Source organism: Aspergillus aculeatinus (assembly GCF_003184765.1).
Source record: "Aspergillus aculeatinus CBS 121060 unplaced genomic scaffold BO66scaffold_53, whole genome shotgun sequence".
NCBI lineage: Eukaryota > Fungi > Ascomycota > Eurotiomycetes > Eurotiales > Aspergillaceae > Aspergillus > Aspergillus aculeatinus.
In genome coordinates, this window is record NW_020291522.1 from 79,935 (window position 1) to 96,163 (window position 16,229).

The 16,229-nt window shown below is 54.3% G+C and overlaps 7 protein-coding genes across 7 annotated transcripts; 3 read left to right on the plus strand and 4 right to left on the minus strand.

Moving 5' to 3' along the window:
* Positions 1-291: 291 nt before the first annotated feature.
* Positions 292-2,197, minus strand: BO66DRAFT_381943 (H(+)-transporting V1 sector ATPase subunit H). The gene is made up of 3 exons (XM_025645982.1): positions 1,735-2,197; positions 1,163-1,682; positions 292-1,105 (listed from the first exon to the last, which is right to left on the minus strand). The coding sequence occupies exons 1-3, from the start codon at positions 2,036-2,038 to the stop codon at positions 493-495; spliced, it is 1,437 nt and encodes a 478-aa protein (XP_025499951.1). The 5' UTR covers positions 2,039-2,197; the 3' UTR covers positions 292-492.
* A 449-nt stretch (positions 2,198-2,646) lies between these two features.
* Positions 2,647-5,362, plus strand: BO66DRAFT_414550 (M protein repeat protein; the record flags this gene model as incomplete). Its single annotated transcript, XM_025649476.1, has 6 exons — positions 2,647-2,821; positions 2,874-4,124; positions 4,158-4,189; positions 4,223-4,234; positions 4,265-4,357; positions 4,418-5,362. The coding sequence occupies 6 exons, from the start codon at positions 2,647-2,649 to the stop codon at positions 5,360-5,362; spliced, it is 2,508 nt and encodes an 835-aa protein (XP_025499952.1).
* Positions 5,363-5,482: 120 nt separating this feature from the next.
* BO66DRAFT_394832 (ankyrin repeat domain-containing protein) lies at positions 5,483-6,674 on the minus strand. The gene is made up of 6 exons (XM_025648085.1): positions 6,569-6,674; positions 6,486-6,511; positions 6,297-6,425; positions 6,117-6,239; positions 5,711-6,040; positions 5,483-5,658 (listed from the first exon to the last, which is right to left on the minus strand). Exons 1-6 carry the CDS (start codon positions 6,624-6,626, stop codon positions 5,608-5,610), a joined length of 717 nt encoding a protein of 238 aa, XP_025499953.1. The 5' UTR covers positions 6,627-6,674; the 3' UTR covers positions 5,483-5,607.
* A 136-nt stretch (positions 6,675-6,810) lies between these two features.
* Positions 6,811-8,741, plus strand: BO66DRAFT_394833 (WD40 repeat domain-containing protein). Its single transcript, XM_025648086.1, has one exon. The coding sequence runs from the start codon at positions 7,031-7,033 to the stop codon at positions 8,402-8,404; it is 1,374 nt and encodes a 457-aa protein (XP_025499954.1). The 5' UTR covers positions 6,811-7,030; the 3' UTR covers positions 8,405-8,741.
* Positions 8,742-8,866: 125 nt separating this feature from the next.
* Positions 8,867-11,441, minus strand: BO66DRAFT_357472 (origin recognition complex subunit 1). Its single transcript, XM_025644902.1, has 3 exons — positions 10,636-11,441; positions 10,460-10,584; positions 8,867-10,404 (listed from the first exon to the last, which is right to left on the minus strand). Exons 1-3 carry the CDS (start codon positions 11,431-11,433, stop codon positions 8,904-8,906), a joined length of 2,424 nt encoding a protein of 807 aa, XP_025499955.1. The 5' UTR covers positions 11,434-11,441; the 3' UTR covers positions 8,867-8,903.
* Positions 11,442-12,355: 914 nt separating this feature from the next.
* BO66DRAFT_423019 (uncharacterized protein) lies at positions 12,356-14,930 on the plus strand (the record flags this gene model as incomplete). Its single annotated transcript, XM_025650088.1, has 7 exons — positions 12,356-12,400; positions 12,504-12,631; positions 12,810-12,936; positions 12,997-13,224; positions 13,294-13,877; positions 13,936-14,226; positions 14,291-14,930. 7 exons carry the CDS (start codon positions 12,356-12,358, stop codon positions 14,928-14,930), a joined length of 2,043 nt encoding a protein of 680 aa, XP_025499956.1.
* Positions 14,931-14,960: 30 nt separating this feature from the next.
* Positions 14,961-16,113, minus strand: BO66DRAFT_381956 (prefoldin subunit 5). The gene is made up of 4 exons (XM_025645983.1): positions 15,900-16,113; positions 15,527-15,819; positions 15,254-15,371; positions 14,961-15,148 (listed from the first exon to the last, which is right to left on the minus strand). The coding sequence occupies exons 1-4, from the start codon at positions 15,937-15,939 to the stop codon at positions 15,081-15,083; spliced, it is 519 nt and encodes a 172-aa protein (XP_025499957.1). The 5' UTR covers positions 15,940-16,113; the 3' UTR covers positions 14,961-15,080.
* Positions 16,114-16,229: the final 116 nt, after the last annotated feature.

A 16,229-nucleotide genomic window follows, 5' to 3' on the forward strand; every position in this document is an offset into this window, starting at 1 on the left:
GGCAGTGGGGGTGAGACAAGTCAACGAGAACAAATGCAGGAAGAAATGAGAGGGAGCGTCAAAGACAAATTTGTAGAAGCTTAAGTTGCCGTGCGAGCACGAGGGCAGTCGCCCACTCGTTCACTCGCCCCTCCACAGCCAGCCTGCCGGTGGCGGCGATAAGCAGCAATTCCCGACAATTTCAGTTGTTGACGGATGATCGATAAGGGGCGGTGGGCGGCATCCTCCGCTCCAATCGCCGAACCTGCGGGTGATGGAAAGAAAAGATGGGCACTGCAATATCCACCCACCATGAAACATCACATAGGAACGCATATCAAATTCAACTTGAAGCAGACGAATTACGCTGAAAAATACAGTGCAACATTTACAAATAATTCATACAAATGTAGCCCCAGCATGGCTCGTCTAGACCCCAAATACATACAGACGATAGCGACGTGACAAACCAGAGCAAGGATAGCTCGAAGTTGGAACGGGCTTCGTCCCCCATTAGTCGTCAAAGGTATAACGCAGCCACTCTCCAACAGCTCGCAAGCTCTCCCACCTGACGGCTTCGTCCTTGTCTGCCATCAATTCCATCACCCGCGTCTTCAAGCCCAATTTCTCCAGCTGTGCCCGCCGTTCGGGAAGCTCTTTGACCAGATGACCCACATCATTACATCCGATCGCCAGCACCTGCTTATCGTTGTCCCAGTTCTTAGACAGAATCTCTGCGAGCTTCTTGGGCAATGCGCCATTGTTGTCGTCCAAGATGCGCCGTGCGTTATCCTTCCAGAACGTGGGGTTCCGGTGCGGGGGCGACCACCGCAGGTGGCCCGACTGCAGTTCAGCCGCGTACTGATCAAACGTCGTTTGCGTCTTTGTGTATTCATCCAGGAGCTCCTTCAAAGCCTGAAGGTCCTCCAGCAAGTCTTCATCGGTCAAGTGGCGACCCGAGAGATTCGTCAGCAGCGCGGGCAGGCGAACAAAGACAGCCACTGGAAGAAGAGTCGTGCGGTTACTGGACAAGAGATTATTGAGCGTGGCGAGGAGTAGACGGGTCGTTTTCTCTTTCGGAGACAAGCGGAGGAGGTTTGTGTAGAGCTGAACGAATTCGTAGTCACTAGAAGGCGTACGTATTAGCTTCACCGCTCGCACGGACTACACGCACATCACGTACTTCTGCAGATCTTCCCCGACCAAACTACCCTCAAAACTCAGCTGCCATAGCACCAGCAAGACTCTGTAGAGGAGTTGGAGGCCGATGCCACCTGCAATACCAGGCTCGATCCCGCGCGCACTGCCCGCCAGGGTGCTTGAACTGCTGTCTTTAGAGCCTGTTGCGGCTCGCAGAATCTCGATCAGAGGATCGACAGTCTGTTTCCGTTGCTGCCAGAAAAGTTCACGCGCTCTAGCAGTGCGAAGAAGTGCGGACAGCTCTTGGACCCCGATATCCTGCAGCCCGCTGTCTTGGTTCTGGGTCAGAGTGGAGAGGTAGGTGTACAACTGCGGAAGCGCCTCATCATCCCGCGGCGCTGGCTTCGAAGAGGAAAACAGGCTGACCGATACCAGGTTTGTCAAGAAGGTGGAAGTGAGGAGAGGAATCGGGTCTTCAGCGTTGGTCGAATGACGCAAGAGGGGAAGGAATGACTTGTAAGGATTGGGGTGGGCAACCAGAGCTGTTGCGAGGGAGGGAACATCTAATAATCATTAACAACCGTTGCCACAATAGCTGGAAAGACAGAGACCCACCGTTGATCAAGTCCGCGGCCAGCACGAGGATGCATTGCACGATGTCGGTTCGTCTGGCGGCGGAGTCCAGCACACTCTTGCTCTCGGGCCCGCCTGCCAGCAGACTAACATACCCAGCGAGATCGCCCTCAACCGTTTGACGCCGTTGCTCTTTGCGAACCTTATCAACTGCCTTGATCTTCTTGAGGTGTTCATCAGTGATGTTGCCAGCTCGAACAGCTCCCTCCCAAGGGATAGGGCGAGCTCGGATGTTGTTCTGCAACGAGCTGAGATACGTAGGCGGCTCCAGGGGCAACGAAGACATGATGGATCCTGGGAATAGATGGGCAGGAATCCAGGTTGAAAGAAAATGACAACAATCGGAAGGGAGTATCAAAGCAATCCAAGAGGAGTGGGGGGAAGGGGGGGGAAGGTTGAAGGAGGGGGTGGGAGAAGGAAAGATGGAGAGGTGAGTGGGTGGAGGACAGACGGAGGTGGTTCGGGCCCGTCCGAATGATGATGTGGGATTGATTGATTGATTAACGCTCATCCATTCCATCGATCGCCAAGCCCGGCCGGTTGCGCTGCAACTTCTCCGTCCACGCAAGCTGCACCATCCCAGGCTGCCATCTGGCTTCCCGCGCAGGGACAGCGTTCTCTTGTCGTATCTCTTGCATCGCCACGTTCTTTCTGCTCGAATTGACTCTTCGACGTGCCGTTCACCCCCCGAAATTCTCACGTTCATTTCCTTCCAGCCTTGCCTTCCCCACTCGGTGACAACAACCAACAAGCACATCGCATCGACCTCTTGAAATCGCGACTATTCCTGACATACGATCTGATAGCTACTGAACTACACAATAGGCGATCGCGCCATTCGCACATGGAATAAAGCAACGGCGGAAGTTGCAACAAAGCACCTAGGCCGTCACCATGGCGCAGAATTCACAAAGCAACAAGCCCAAGTGGAAGGTCGGGTCTTTTTTACAACAGGCTGTCGCGGGCGTGGAGTCCAGACTCGACCAAATATTAGCGGAGGAGGAGGATCAAAAACAAGTACAAGCGAAGAATGCTGCTACAAAACCCAAGCCGACGGAGCAAACCGGAAGTATGATCCATTCTGTCCTCTGCAGATCCATCGGATTGCTAATTGTGACCAGACCTTTCCCGCAGCTCCTCCAATGCTCGGAAGAATGACCGGCTTCAGGAGCGCCTCGCCCGAGCAATGGTGAAGAATTCGCCGGGTCCTCTCGCCACACAAGGCTCCAGTCGGACCTCATCACCCGTTACTAGTCCGGTTCCCAGCAACGGCACCCGATCTAGCATGGACATCGATTCCAGCCTCAGATCATCATCTGTGAATCCAGGGAGGCACTCGCGAAGCTCGAGTCAGGTCGAGGATGCCTCGGTTGCAGCCGAGTCGCGTAACAGCTACGATTCAGGCCCCCCGCGAGAGTCAAACGACACTAGTAGGCTATCAACCGAAAGCGCATTGCCTCCGCATGCGCTTGCAGAGAATGATGATAATGTCGCTCAGAGCCCTACCCTTGAGGAGGCACAATCGTCTGCAGATGGATCGAAACTCTCTGCGCCTACAGTATCGGTTTCGTCGATGGAGCCTGCTGAGGAGACTAGCAATGGTTTATCGAATGGTCAGGAAAGGCCTGTCCACAAATTGCAACCCGAGGCCGAAACCGCTGAATCTCAACGGCAAGAAGAGATATACGGTTACATCGAGCGGATCGATGCACTGCAGTCGAAGCTCAAATACCTTGCGAAAGAGGCTGCCGAATCCGCCAAGCAGGCTGCGACTGCAGCGGAGCCTGGCAGCGTAGAAAGACAGCTAAGGGAAAAGGACGAAAAGATAGCCCTTCTTCTCGAAGAAGGTCAAAAGCTGTCCAGGACGGAAATGGACCATCGAACGGCTATCAAGAAGCTGAGGCAGCAGTTGATGGATAATGCGAAAGCCCAAACTGAAGTCAAGAAAAAGACCGAGAAACTTGAACGCGATCTTGCTAGCGCAGAAACTCGAGCCAAACGAGCAGAAGCCGCCGAGAAGAGAGCCAATGATTCTCTCTCGATACAGACCAAGACGTCACAAGATCTCGAAGCGGTGATTGCAGAACGCAATGCTTTAAGTCAGACCGTGCAGGAAATGAAGGGACAGCTTGCACGAGCCGTCGCTCGAGCGGAGGCGGTTGAAGCTAAGGCACAATCCGAGGCACTCGAACAGGAAAAGCGCCGCGCCTCTCAGTTGGAGGAGGACCTCTCTAGCGTCAAAATAGAAAGAGATATCAGCGAAGGGAAGATGAGGCGCGAAATCAGTGGTCTGCAGGCCACCATTGAGCAGGAGAGAGAGCGCGCTCGCATGCTTGAAGTAGAACTCAAGGGTGAGCAATCGATGCTCGAAAGTAAGATGGAGTCCCTTCGCTTTCGAGCCGAAGAAGCTTCGACTGGAGTGGCTGGCGACACTCAGGTCAAACTGCTCCGTCAGATTGAAACTCTTCAGACTCAGTACGCCGTAGCTAGCGAAAACTGGCAGACATTGGAGGGTTCGTTGCTTGCTCGGTTGGCGAATGTTGAAAAGGAGCGGGATGAAGCCGCACGGCGCGAGAGCGAGATGCGACGGAAGATCCGTGAGATGGTGAGCATCGTACTCGTGTAAAACTTTATCAGGTGACTGTGGGCTAACCAAGCGATGCAGAATCTGAAAGTCAAACGTATCGAAGAAGAGCTCGAGACCGCGAAAGAGACTGGGCACGATCTCGAGAGTAAACTCGAGGAGGCAACTGAAGAGATCAAAAAGCTGGAACAGAAACTCAGAAAAGCCACGGAGGATCTGGACTTGGCTCGGAAAGATTTTGCAGAGCAGCAGAAAGTGATCGATGCCACATGGACACAGAAGCTCGAGGACGAGCGCCTAAAATTGCGTGAGCAAATGTCTCCACCGCCGGTCTTCTTGCAACAGCCTCGAACACAGTCTCCAGTGGCCTACAGTCGTCGGCCGAGTGCTCTAGAGCCCATCGGAACGTTGTCCGATTATCGACCAAGCAGTCGACGTCCCTCGGCGTTACCAACATCGCCTGACATGGGCAATCTCTCACGCCAGAACTCATTTCCTTTGTCCACTCAGTCCATTCTCTCGCCCTCGACTGCAACCAGCTCGATACATCTACCAATCCCAGAGACGCCCTCAATAAACTTCGAGCACGATGAACTCTTCAGTCGCTCTGCCACCCCCTCCGCCTATGGTGGAGCACCCACGCAGCACTCGCGCGGCATTAACGATATCATCTCGGAGTCCACAGTTGGCGCAGGGCCCTCAGTACAGTTGGTTGAACGTATGAGTGCCACCGTCCGCCGGCTCGAGAGCGAACGCGCCGCATCGAAGGACGAGCTTTCTCGGATCACCGCGCAGCGCGACGAAGCCCGACAACAGGTCGTGGATCTAATGCGGGAAGTTGAGACGAAGCGAACTTCTGATACACGTGTGCACGAGCTTGAACAGCGGCTTGATGAGCTCGACCAACGGTACCAGACAACCCTCGAAATGCTGGGAGAAAAGAGCGAGCAGGTGGAGGAATTGGAGGCAGATATTGCCGACCTCAAGAAGATTTACCGCGAGTTGGTCGACAGTACGATGAAATGAGGCTATTGTCTCTATTCACCCCGCCCTGTATTACTACTGAGATCTTTCCCTTTGTACATAGAGAGTCTTTTCTCCGGGCTAGATCACTCTAGACGATGTTATGTGATGCATGTCTGCTTGTTGAAAAGAATCATTGAAACAGTCTTGAGCCTGGAAAAGACTCCGGGTATCCAGTCTAATTATTTATTGAGAATCTGTTGGTCTCGGACATTTTTTAAACCCCACCGCATCTTTAGTCCGCAACCCTATAAATCAATCCCCTCTCTCTCAGCCGTTTGTAAGATGTAGCTTCGGACCTACTCAGTGGTTAGCATGGGGGCACCCTGACTAAAAATACGCAAGCCCTACCTTGTTATCCGGTGCCATATCGATTGCCAGCATTCCGCTGGAATCTCTCTTGTCTGCCTCCGCACCGGCCTTGAGTAGCGTGATCGCCGCATCGCCGTGTCCCTCCGAGATCGCATGATGCAACGCCGTCAGCCCGTCAATATCGGTCGCATTGACAGGACTCTTGCCATCCTCGAGTAAGACTTTGATAATGGGCGTGGAACCGATAGCGGCAGCCCGATGAAGCGCGAGCTGGCCGCGTCTATCCTTGACCCGAGCGCTGCATTTGTTGGCGATCAGTGTGCGGACAGTGGAGAGATTGGCTTTGGAGGTCGCAAAATGAAGGGCGTTCTTCGACGGGCGTTGTTAACAGCAGTTCGGTACCATTTCCAATGACAGTAGGAAATCTAGCTCGCTGGATACGCACCTGTCCGGATGAGCTCTTAACGCTGACATCTGCGCCCTTCTTCAGCAGAAGATCAATGATCGGATCTCCTTCAGCGTTCTTCAAGCTAGCTGCAATCATCAATGGAGTCCAGCCGGATCCATCCTAAAAGGCTTCTTTAGCAGGCTTGAGCTATCATGCGTTCTTTCTTGAATGCCGTACCTCGACGTCGGGGTCAAAGTGCTTGTTCGAGATGAGAAGCTCCACAATCGGCAGGTGGTTGTAGGCTACAGCCCAGTGGATGGGAAGACGCTCATCGTCATCTTTGGTAGCAGCGAGCTTGGGATTTGCCTGACTATGCTGTCAGTTGACATATTTCCACTCGTCATTCCGTGCGGGGACAGCTCTTACGCTTAAGAGAGATTCGGCCGTGGAGACTATGTGGGTTAGCTAGAGATCTGAGTTTGACGGTCGGGCAGGATGAAGAGACCTACCTTTTCCCTCTCGAGCAGCCTCATGAAGAGGATACTTAGCTTCAGTGCTAGCGTTCATGATTAATGCAGGTGGGTTATTGCTTGTTTCTTGTTTGCGGCGGGGTTGATTTGATGATCCGATGGTTGGCCTGAAGATGCGGAGAACCGCTGCCTCGACACCTCATATTATGCCTTAGGCATCGACATCCGCGGAAAACCAGAGCTTCGCTTCTTCAGTCCGCAGCTCTGCAACTTCACCACATCTTCGAACTATCGACCATTATTTTATTCAACGCCTCTCCGACATTGCCACGTACACTAACTACAATTACACTCTTAGATCCTATTTTGCTGTGTGCAACTCTTCTACGGAATCTCTCAAGTTTGAAAGCCACTGTATCCCTGTCCTCAGGGATCAGGACGCCCCCGACTAATCGCCCACGCCATCACCTCGAATCTCCTCCTCACCTACCTACCTACACAATGGACGTCGTTCCCTCCACATCGCCCGACGAGGCCGTGCGCTTATCGGCAAAGCGTACCGCTGAACTCTTTGGCCCCGACTACCTGATGGTCACCCCCTCGGTCGCAAGCGGCTCCATTGGACTTTCCTACCGACGCAAAGCAGAATACGACGATGTCAGAGAATTGCCCCCCGCCCTCGCCGCGAAGCAAGCCGCTGCAGCGGCGGCGGCCGCCAGTGGACGCGCCAAACGACCCAAGATCCAATCTCAGACCAAGGCCTCGGCCGCAGACGGCAGCGGCGCGTCGATGGCGCTGGTCAAGAAGGCCCCCGGGCCGGCGGCGGGCGGCGTCGGCGGTGAGAACGAACCCAAGAGCCTGATCCAGCGACCCTCGGCGACGCGACAACAGAGGCCCGACTGGCATGCGCCGTGGAAGCTCATGCGGGTGATATCCGGCCACCTGGGCTGGGTGCGCAGCTTGGCGGTCGAGCCCAACAACGAATGGTTCGCCAGTGGTGCGGGTGACCGGACGATCAAGATCTGGAATCTGGCCACCGGCGCGCTGCGGCTCACCCTCACCGGCCACATCTCGACCGTGCGCGGCCTGGCCGTCTCCCCGCGGCACCCGTACCTCTTCTCCTGCGGCGAGGACAAGATGGTGAAGTGCTGGGACCTCGAGACCAACAAGGTCATCCGCCACTACCACGGCCACCTGAGCGGCGTGTACACGCTGGACCTGCACCCGCGCCTGGACCTCCTCGTCACCGGCGGTCGCGACGGCGTGGCCCGCGTCTGGGACATGCGCACGCGCAGCAACGTCCACGTCCTGTCCGGCCACCGCGGCACCGTCGCCGACGTGAAGTGCCAGGAAGCCGACCCGCAGATCATCACGGGCTCCCTCGACTCGACCGTGCGGCTCTGGGACCTGGCGGCCGGCAAGTCGATGGGCGTGCTGACGCACCACAAGAAGGGCGTCCGCAACATCGTCACCCACCCGCGCGAGTTCACCTTCGCCAGCGCCAGCACCGGCTCCATCAAGCAGTGGAAGTGCCCCGAGGGCGAGTTCATGCAGAACTTCGAGGGCCACAACGCCATCATCAACACCCTCGCCGCCAACGAGGACAACGTCCTCTTCTCCGGCGGCGACAACGGCTCCATGTGCTTCTGGGACTGGAAGACCGGCTACCAGTACCAGACCATCGAGTCCACCGCCCAGCCCGGCTCCCTCGAGGCCGAGGCCGGCATCATGTCCTCCACCTTCGACCGCACGGGTCTGCGCCTCATCACCGGTGAAGCCGACAAGACCATCAAGATCTGGAAGCAGGACGACGAGGCCACCCCCGACTCGCATCCGGTCACCTGGGCTCCCACTCTTGGGCGGCAGAGGTATTAGTCCCATTTTAGGAACTATGCATCCCCTTCTCTCGCACGATCAATTCCCCTTCCTTCCTTTTTCCATCTACCTCTTTACAAACCGCATATCCTCCTTTGGAAAATACCCCCTTTCCGTGGACATTCAAACCTGTTCACGGTACTCGAATATGACAAAATTTCTCATGCTTTTCTGCTTCTGCTCCGGAGGTGGTTCCGGATGTTATCCTTCGTGTTTTGTTGTTGTATGCACTATGGCGTCCAGCGTTTGTGGTTTGGATTTCTCTTTCTTGCTGGTATACTATGGACTATCTAGATGTATCATAGAATGATAGGCTGAGCACCGATCTCGAGCTCTCAACCTTCCCATATCCCCCGAATTAGCTCGTAAGCTCAAATCAACGTGTGTCTACGTTATCGATCCAGTTATGCCTGTGCTCAAAACCGTGGGTATCATTATTCCTATGCTAATATCGTACAAATACAGTGGTCTATCACGTGTGCTCATCTAACCGAATGGATTACTGCTCAATGCCCAGTCCCAACCCCTTGGCCTCTGCATCATCACAGAACGCCGAGCGCACATCTTCCGCTGCAACCCGCAATCGCACCTTCCCGCTACGGTCACCCCGATGCGGAATGGCCGCGCTACCGAGAGGTCCCTTCGCGCCCGCACTATGCTCTAACGCCAGCACACCGGAGTTCATGAGCTCCATGGCCGCCGATCCCAGCGCACGCACCCGCGCGCCACTGCCGCCAACAAGCAAGAACTCCCGGATGCCGACGCCGGCCGCACTGGCGACGGCGACGGCTGCATCGGCGATGCGCTTGGCTTCGTCGATGACGTCGCCGACGGTGGACTCGGAGATGCCGGTACGGCGGACCCGGGCGAGGAGGGCGGCGAGGAAGAGTTTCGCGGCCAGGGGGAGACAGCGGAGGGACTGCTGTAGCGGGGTGGAGGTGGCTTCTTGGATGGCTTGTTTGATAGTGGCGATGGTGACGCGCCCGACGATGGGTTTGTTGGTGCCAGTGGTGGTGGGTTGGGGTCTCTTCTGCGGGGACGGGGGGAGGAGGGCATTCTTGTTGGATGCCCGGTCTTTGCGAGCGGGAGTTTTACTCGGGGTCGGGGGCATCGACTCGGTGTCGTCTTCGTCGATGGTTTCGAGGGGCTCTTTACGAGCGGCCTCGTTGGCTTGCTGTTCGGCGATCTCGACGGCGCGGCGGCAGATGTCCAGGGCGCGACGCGCATCACCGCTGACGGCGGCGACTTTGCGGCTGGCAAATTGGATGGCATCCGCGTCCACGATATTACCTGGCACGTTGGCCAGTCGTGTACTTATGATTTCCATTAGGTCGGTGTGTTTGTAGCCAGGGAAGGTGATACGGGTGAGGCCGAGACGGCTGGAGATCTTGTTGCTTAGGGTTCGCTCGGGGAGATCCATGGTATTGGCGACGGCGAGGACGATGAGGCGGGAGTGTCGTAGGGCGGGCCAGTTGAAGAAATTGTACATCACCGACTGGTTCTTGGTGACGAGCTGGTCGAGTTCGTCCATCAAGACGACGCAGGACACTCGCCGGGGAGAAGGGTGCGAGAACTCCCGTTCAAGAAGATCTAAAGCGTGAGACGGAGATACACGATCACCTTTGAGGGCCTCCCAGAGCAGAGAGTAAGACTGATGAGGGTCAGTCACCTTCATGCCGTTGATCTCAACGAAGATGAAATCGTCCATCTCTTCCGCCAAGACGGCGGCGTTCAACTGAGCCACCACCTCGCGAACGGTTGCTGTCTTACCCGTTCCGGGTGTGCCAGAGATGTAGATACAAGTACCCGTTCCTTCCATGATGGCTGCGCTGAGATGGCTGTAGACTGCGTCAAACTCCGTCTTCCGGCAAGGGAGCGATTGCGGCACGGTAGACACATGGAGGAGAGTCCGCGCTTGTCGATATGGAGAGGCTAGTTGTGATGGTGAGAGGATACGGGTACCAAGAGGAGTAAACTCGAGTGGTTTTTTGACAACGATCCTATGACGAACTGTGAGACTGGCAGGATGTGTTTTGATGTCGTGCGTTCACATACCTCTTATGAGTCGGGGTGGTCAAGGATTTCTGACGTCTGGATTGAGGGGTGGCACTCGAAGCCACTTTCTGCCTTTTCCTGGGTGTACTCGGAGCAACATTCTCTTCACTTTTACTTTCCACATACTTCAAGTCATTAGCTTGCGAAGTTGTGACAAAGCAACCCGTTGTACTCACATCGTTATCAACCTGCTTCCGTTTCTTCGCAACCTTGAGCCCAGACTTGATCATATCAATGAGGTCAAACAGTCTATCCTCTCGATAGACCTCTTCCCAGATGAACTCTTCGGTATATCTTCCCTGAACTTGGTTCACTCCTCTGCGACACACAATGCACTTGTTGAAATCCGCCAGAGCTTCCTTTCCCTTCGGAGGGACACCACCAGGATATTTGGCGTAGAACGCATCCTTCGACATGACCGTGGCTCTGCCGTTGATTGAGGTGAGGGGGTTGACATTGAAGTCCGCCGTCAAGTACTGTTCGTTGGGCAGCGCGTCCGATCGTCTCTTGTTCTTCGTCGACATGAACTCGTCCGGAGAAGCGAACCACATGATATTGGCCGACTTGATGATCTCGTCATCATCATCATCTTGTTCCAAAAATTCTGTGATGATTCCGATCCAATCCTTGCCAGGCTCTGGGGACTTGAGCAGCACCACCTGGCCCAAGGCGCATTCGAACGAGCCCATGCGAGCACCGATTATCTTCCGTGAGCGTTTGGCATTCGGACGGACGGAGCGTCTGCGCATCGATTTCGGGGTATCCTGCGTAGAGTCGGCCGTCGGTTTGCTGTCCTGATCATCAGTGTCCTCTGTGTCGTAGATCCACTCCCATGGGTGGTCTTCTTCCCCCAGCTCATCATCGGAGTCGTCTCGGACAAGGCCACCCTTGGTCATCCATAGCTGGGCACGTTTCCGTGCATTGGGCTTGCGCGACTGCAAGCCAGGTGCTTGGCTTGAGGAGTCGGAGGCCATTGTCTTGTGATAGTCGGAGTCCCAGCCAAGGGAGAGACAATTGATTAATTATGATCAATATGTTGATGGGGGAAACCCGAAAAGGCGCGCCTGCCGCGCGCTTGTGCCGCTATTCCCCTTTAGGGTTAGCGCCCGCACTGTGATCTCCGCGCCAATAAGATGACGTGCGCTATACTTCGCTGCTAAACGAGGCAGCAAGCGCTGTTACTGCCTATCCGTAACACCTCAAGCTTGCAAAAGAGTTATCGATGAAGGAAAATCATATTTGCAGGTATATTGTGACAGTCTTCGAGGTCCACGGATACAGCTCCTGGTGACATTCCGGAGAAGGCAGGCACCAACTTCACTTTTCTTTGCGCCAGCGGTGAATGCAGGCTGCCGAGACAGCCACTGGGTGATTGGATTACAAGCAGTTTCTCTCATCGATTAATTCTTTCACTGGCCAATTGCACTTATTGAACAGAATCTTGGCTTGTGAAGTTCTCTGAGTGCTGTTTGTCTTGTGGCTGTTGTGCCCCTCTGTCCTTCCTCTTCGTTGCCCCCCGCCCCCCCAAAGTCACTCCGGTAAGTTCCCACTCTGTTGACATCTTCCTTCTCTCCTTCTCCCATCTAACAACGCCTCCCCGTCAGCAGGCGTCAGCTCCATTGCTCATCCACTCAATAGTAGTTCTTCATTCATCCTTCTCGGTCTTTGATCAATTTGTTCAGTGAGTGCTTCAGTCGAGGAGTATCCCCTCAGTCCTCGCCCCAATTTCGGCTGGAAGGTCTCGTTCAACATGGAGTAAGCTGTCCTGTTGCCGTCAGATCAAGAATAGAATACTAATAAATCACCAGCTTCGAGGCCACTGGAGCCAAAGGTAAAGTTGTCTGAGCCCTGCTGGTTCCATGCTACGGAGCAAGATACTGATCCTCTACTCTTAGAATGGGCTCTGCCCGGTTACGGTCGACCAGCTCCTCAAAAGATCCCGTCTGAGACCGAAGCGTCACACGTGCAAAACATTGCATCACAGCCTGAGTCTACTCCCGGAGCCGAGCATGTTCATGAGGCATCTGTCACATCTGTGAACAAGAACACTACATGTCACAACCCCGCCCCTGCCCGAGGAACAGCTCGCGCTTACAGAGGACGCGGTGCTTCAAGAGGCAAAAGAGGCTCATCTTCGCCCCAGACTCATCTTCCCGGGGAGTCTCCCGCGAAGTCTCAATGGAGAAATGGCGCCCAGCCTGCAGGTAAGGATCATTCTCTCGTCCAGCTTGATTCAAACTAATATCGGTTGGTGCAGGAACTATCAGGCTTCCACGCACTTTCAAAGAGATCAGAGACATGTAAGTATTAATTCCCGAACCAAGACATGAAGTAAGTGCTGACTGACTAGATTTTGCACTGCGGCTCGGTCGATCTCATCTCGACGCCCATTTGGACAGCAGGGACGCCATGATGTCTTCGAAGACATCTGTCGAAAGACCGGAGCCTACGTCGACCCACCCGCCGGTAATCATGATGTATGTGTCTTGCCCAACTGACTCTTGTCCAAGTGACTAATAGATAGCTGATGTATATAGGTGATTCACCTCTGGGGGGCATCATATCAGGTCTCTGAGGCTACCAATCTCATTCAGAGCATTCTTGCTAGATGCGACACCATTACCATGCCCAAGAAAAGGGAATGGACGAAGACCTCTGCCTATTCTGCTGGGAAGGAGGATCTTGCGGATCAGCTTGAGCTAGAAGATGCCTTGATTCTCGCATACCGGAAGGCACCTGAGCTCGACTTTATGTTCTCTGAGAAGGTTAGTAAAGAGTTGTCATGACAACTACCAAATCAATCTTCAATCTTCTGACCTCAAGCTCTTAACTAGTTACTCTTTCTGTGGCCGAAGGAGGGTCCCTCCATGCGTGATGCCCTTGGCACCGACCTGGAAGCTCTTGATCCTATTCGTATTAGGTTCACGTGTCACCTGTTCGTTGACAAGGAATTGCCTGATCACATCTGCGCTCTCGGCTACGAGCAAGCCAAAATTGGCCAGCTTGTCCAGCTCCTGCGCAACAAATGGGCCGAGATTATGGCAAACAGTCTCGTCAAGTCCAAAATCTACTTGGTTGAGCCCCTTGGAAGCGGCCATGGTGAGGTCTCCGCGAGAAAAGAGGCGGGCTTTGTTAGACCACTGTTTCGCACAATTCCAATGAGCAAGGCCGATATGGATAGTTGGCCGGGCCGAGCTGAGCTGATCCGGTCAAGGAACAATGCCCATCTTCTCAAAGTGATTGACAAATGCTTGAAAAGTGTAGTTTACGTGCGTGGACACCTTCGCATGAGAGCCAATATCGGCTTGTTCGTGCTCGATTACTACCGTCAGCCATCGCAGGGAAAACCGGCGTGGGGCTTTGAGGAGTTCCGTGAGATGTTGTTCCATGAGAATACGAAGGGTCGTTTGATCCCAGGGTACGCGAGTGATTTTTTCTTGTCTTAAATCCGTGATCCAAAGCTGACAAATTAACAGTCTGAAGATCGACCAGTCTGTGTTGCTTCCTAGACTGCTTTCTGCCACCAATCTTCTTGAGCCGTACGACCGTACCATGGACTCCCTGAAACAGCCCGAGCCAGCATTCTCTGTGAACTTCGAATTCTCCGGTCAAAAGAATTCTCTGCTACGCTTGGAGGCCGAGTTCGCGAAATGTTCTGGAGCACGCGATTACGCAATGACGCAAAGCCGCTGGCTTAAACCACGCAAGCTCGGCCAAGTCAAGGACTCGCGCTCACCCTTGCAGGTTGGAATCATCGACTTTGAAAGGTGAGTCTGTCTGACATGCTTTGTGTCCAGTATCCTGTTCCGCGATTTCTAATCATCGTGATAGGTCTGATTGGCAGCTGGAAATTGCATCGCTGGAGTTCTATGAAGCAACTGCAATCGAGAGAGCTTTACGCGAATTTTCCCACACGATCAAATTCAAGAGCAACGATGTTATGGGTGACATCTCGGCTAATCCTGTTCGCAAAGTCATCTTCCACGCCTCAGCACCAGTCTCCCGCTTCATCGAGAAGACGGCTATTCGTTACCGCCTGAAGGGGACCAGATATATTCTGGAGATAGCGCGATACGACGAATACACCCGAACCTCCGCAAATGATTCGGCTTCTCTGAACCTGGCAGCACCCTTTGGAAAACCTCGAGTTTCTTGGGGAGCATCGGTTTTCGACTTCACTTGGGACAACTTGCTGGGTAAACATGCCAATATGCCCGTGGGACATGCAGCCAAGTACGATCCGAATCTTCAGACCTTTTTCCCGGCCGCAAATGAGTCAGAGGACAAGTCCCAGGGTCTCTGGGAATTCATCGATCTGATCAAACGGGTTGCAGCCCTTCTAAGGTCCGGACCGCCCCGCACCCTTCCAGCCACCGGAAGTGCCAAGGCTAAGTCTGATGATCGTTCGACAAGCCCGGCCTCCAGCGGTAATGCTAGAGCTCTAGATGCAGACCTCGGGACTTTGTTCTAAGTCACCAGAACGCCTGCCCTTCGGGGTAGTGTGGAGAGCTACGTTCTCTTTTTTCAGAATGTTGTTTTAATACCATGGCAAGAGGATTGATTAATGCCTGTTTTTTTGTTCTTTGCTTTGTTTCTGTACCTAAACCAAGTGGCATATCAACTAACCTGCACCGGCGGTAGCGGAAGCGGAGGATGCAGCCCCTTCGGCCAGCAATTTCTGTCTCAAAGCTGATCACGGAAGCGTTAGCGGTAGTAATGGTAGTGATTTTAAATTGAAATGAATTTTCAGAAACTCCTTGCCGGATGGCTGACAAGTAGGGCAACGCAACATACCATCTTCAAAGAGCCTCTGCTGCTGACTCTTAGTCTGTACAATCTTCTCCAACTCGGTGAGGTTGGTCTCCAGATCCTTGACCTTATTCTCGTAGAACTCGATGGCTTTGGGAGCAGTCTAGCGAGAAAAACAAATTAGCCCACGCGTTCCACCACTTCCAAAAAATTCAAGCTCCCAAATCATCCCCAGTATCATCCCAAACCCAACCAATCCCCAACCCATCCCAGCCCAAAGCAACCAACTCCCACAAAAAAAGGGGGGAGAGGAAATACCTTCTCAACATAGAACCCCGTCCCGACATCAACGAGCACCTTCTCGCGATCCGCCAGCCTGCCGCGCACGTACAGCGAGCTCGTCAGCGGCACCAGAATCTCCTGGTCCGGGCCCCCCGCGGTGCCCTTCTTGGCCGACCCGACCACCCCCTCGTTGATGGAGCGCACGCAGTCCCGGAACTTCAGCTGGGCGGCGCGCAGCTTCGCGTGCGAGGTCGTCAGGTGCTCGAGTTCCGAGGAGAGGCGGGTCTGCAGGGCGCGGAGTTGGGGGACGCTCAGGGAGGCGATGTTTACTTTTAATTCCCGGGGGAGTAAGGTTAGTATGGGTGGTTTTGGTGGGGGGAGGGGATTGGGGCTTGGGGAGTGGACGTACCTGAGCCTGGTGGGGGGTCGGAGGAGTTGGGTTCGGACATTTTGGGGGTGTTGTGTCTGTCTGTCTGTCGAGTTTGGATTATGGGTCGGGAGTGGAGGTGAGGCGGTTATAATGTGGGTTGTGGGAGCGCTGGTGTAGGCGCTGGTGTACTGCACAGTAAACCTGAACCTGAACTGTAGCTTGGGGTGGGAGTGCGGGTGAAGCTTGGTTTGCGGCTGCGGTTTGTAGACTATGGGAGGTGGGAGGTGGGGATGGACTGTTTTTTTGTGCTGGGGTTGTGATGCTTAGTAATTGTGCAGCTGGTTCTATTGTACATTGATGGCTGCGCCA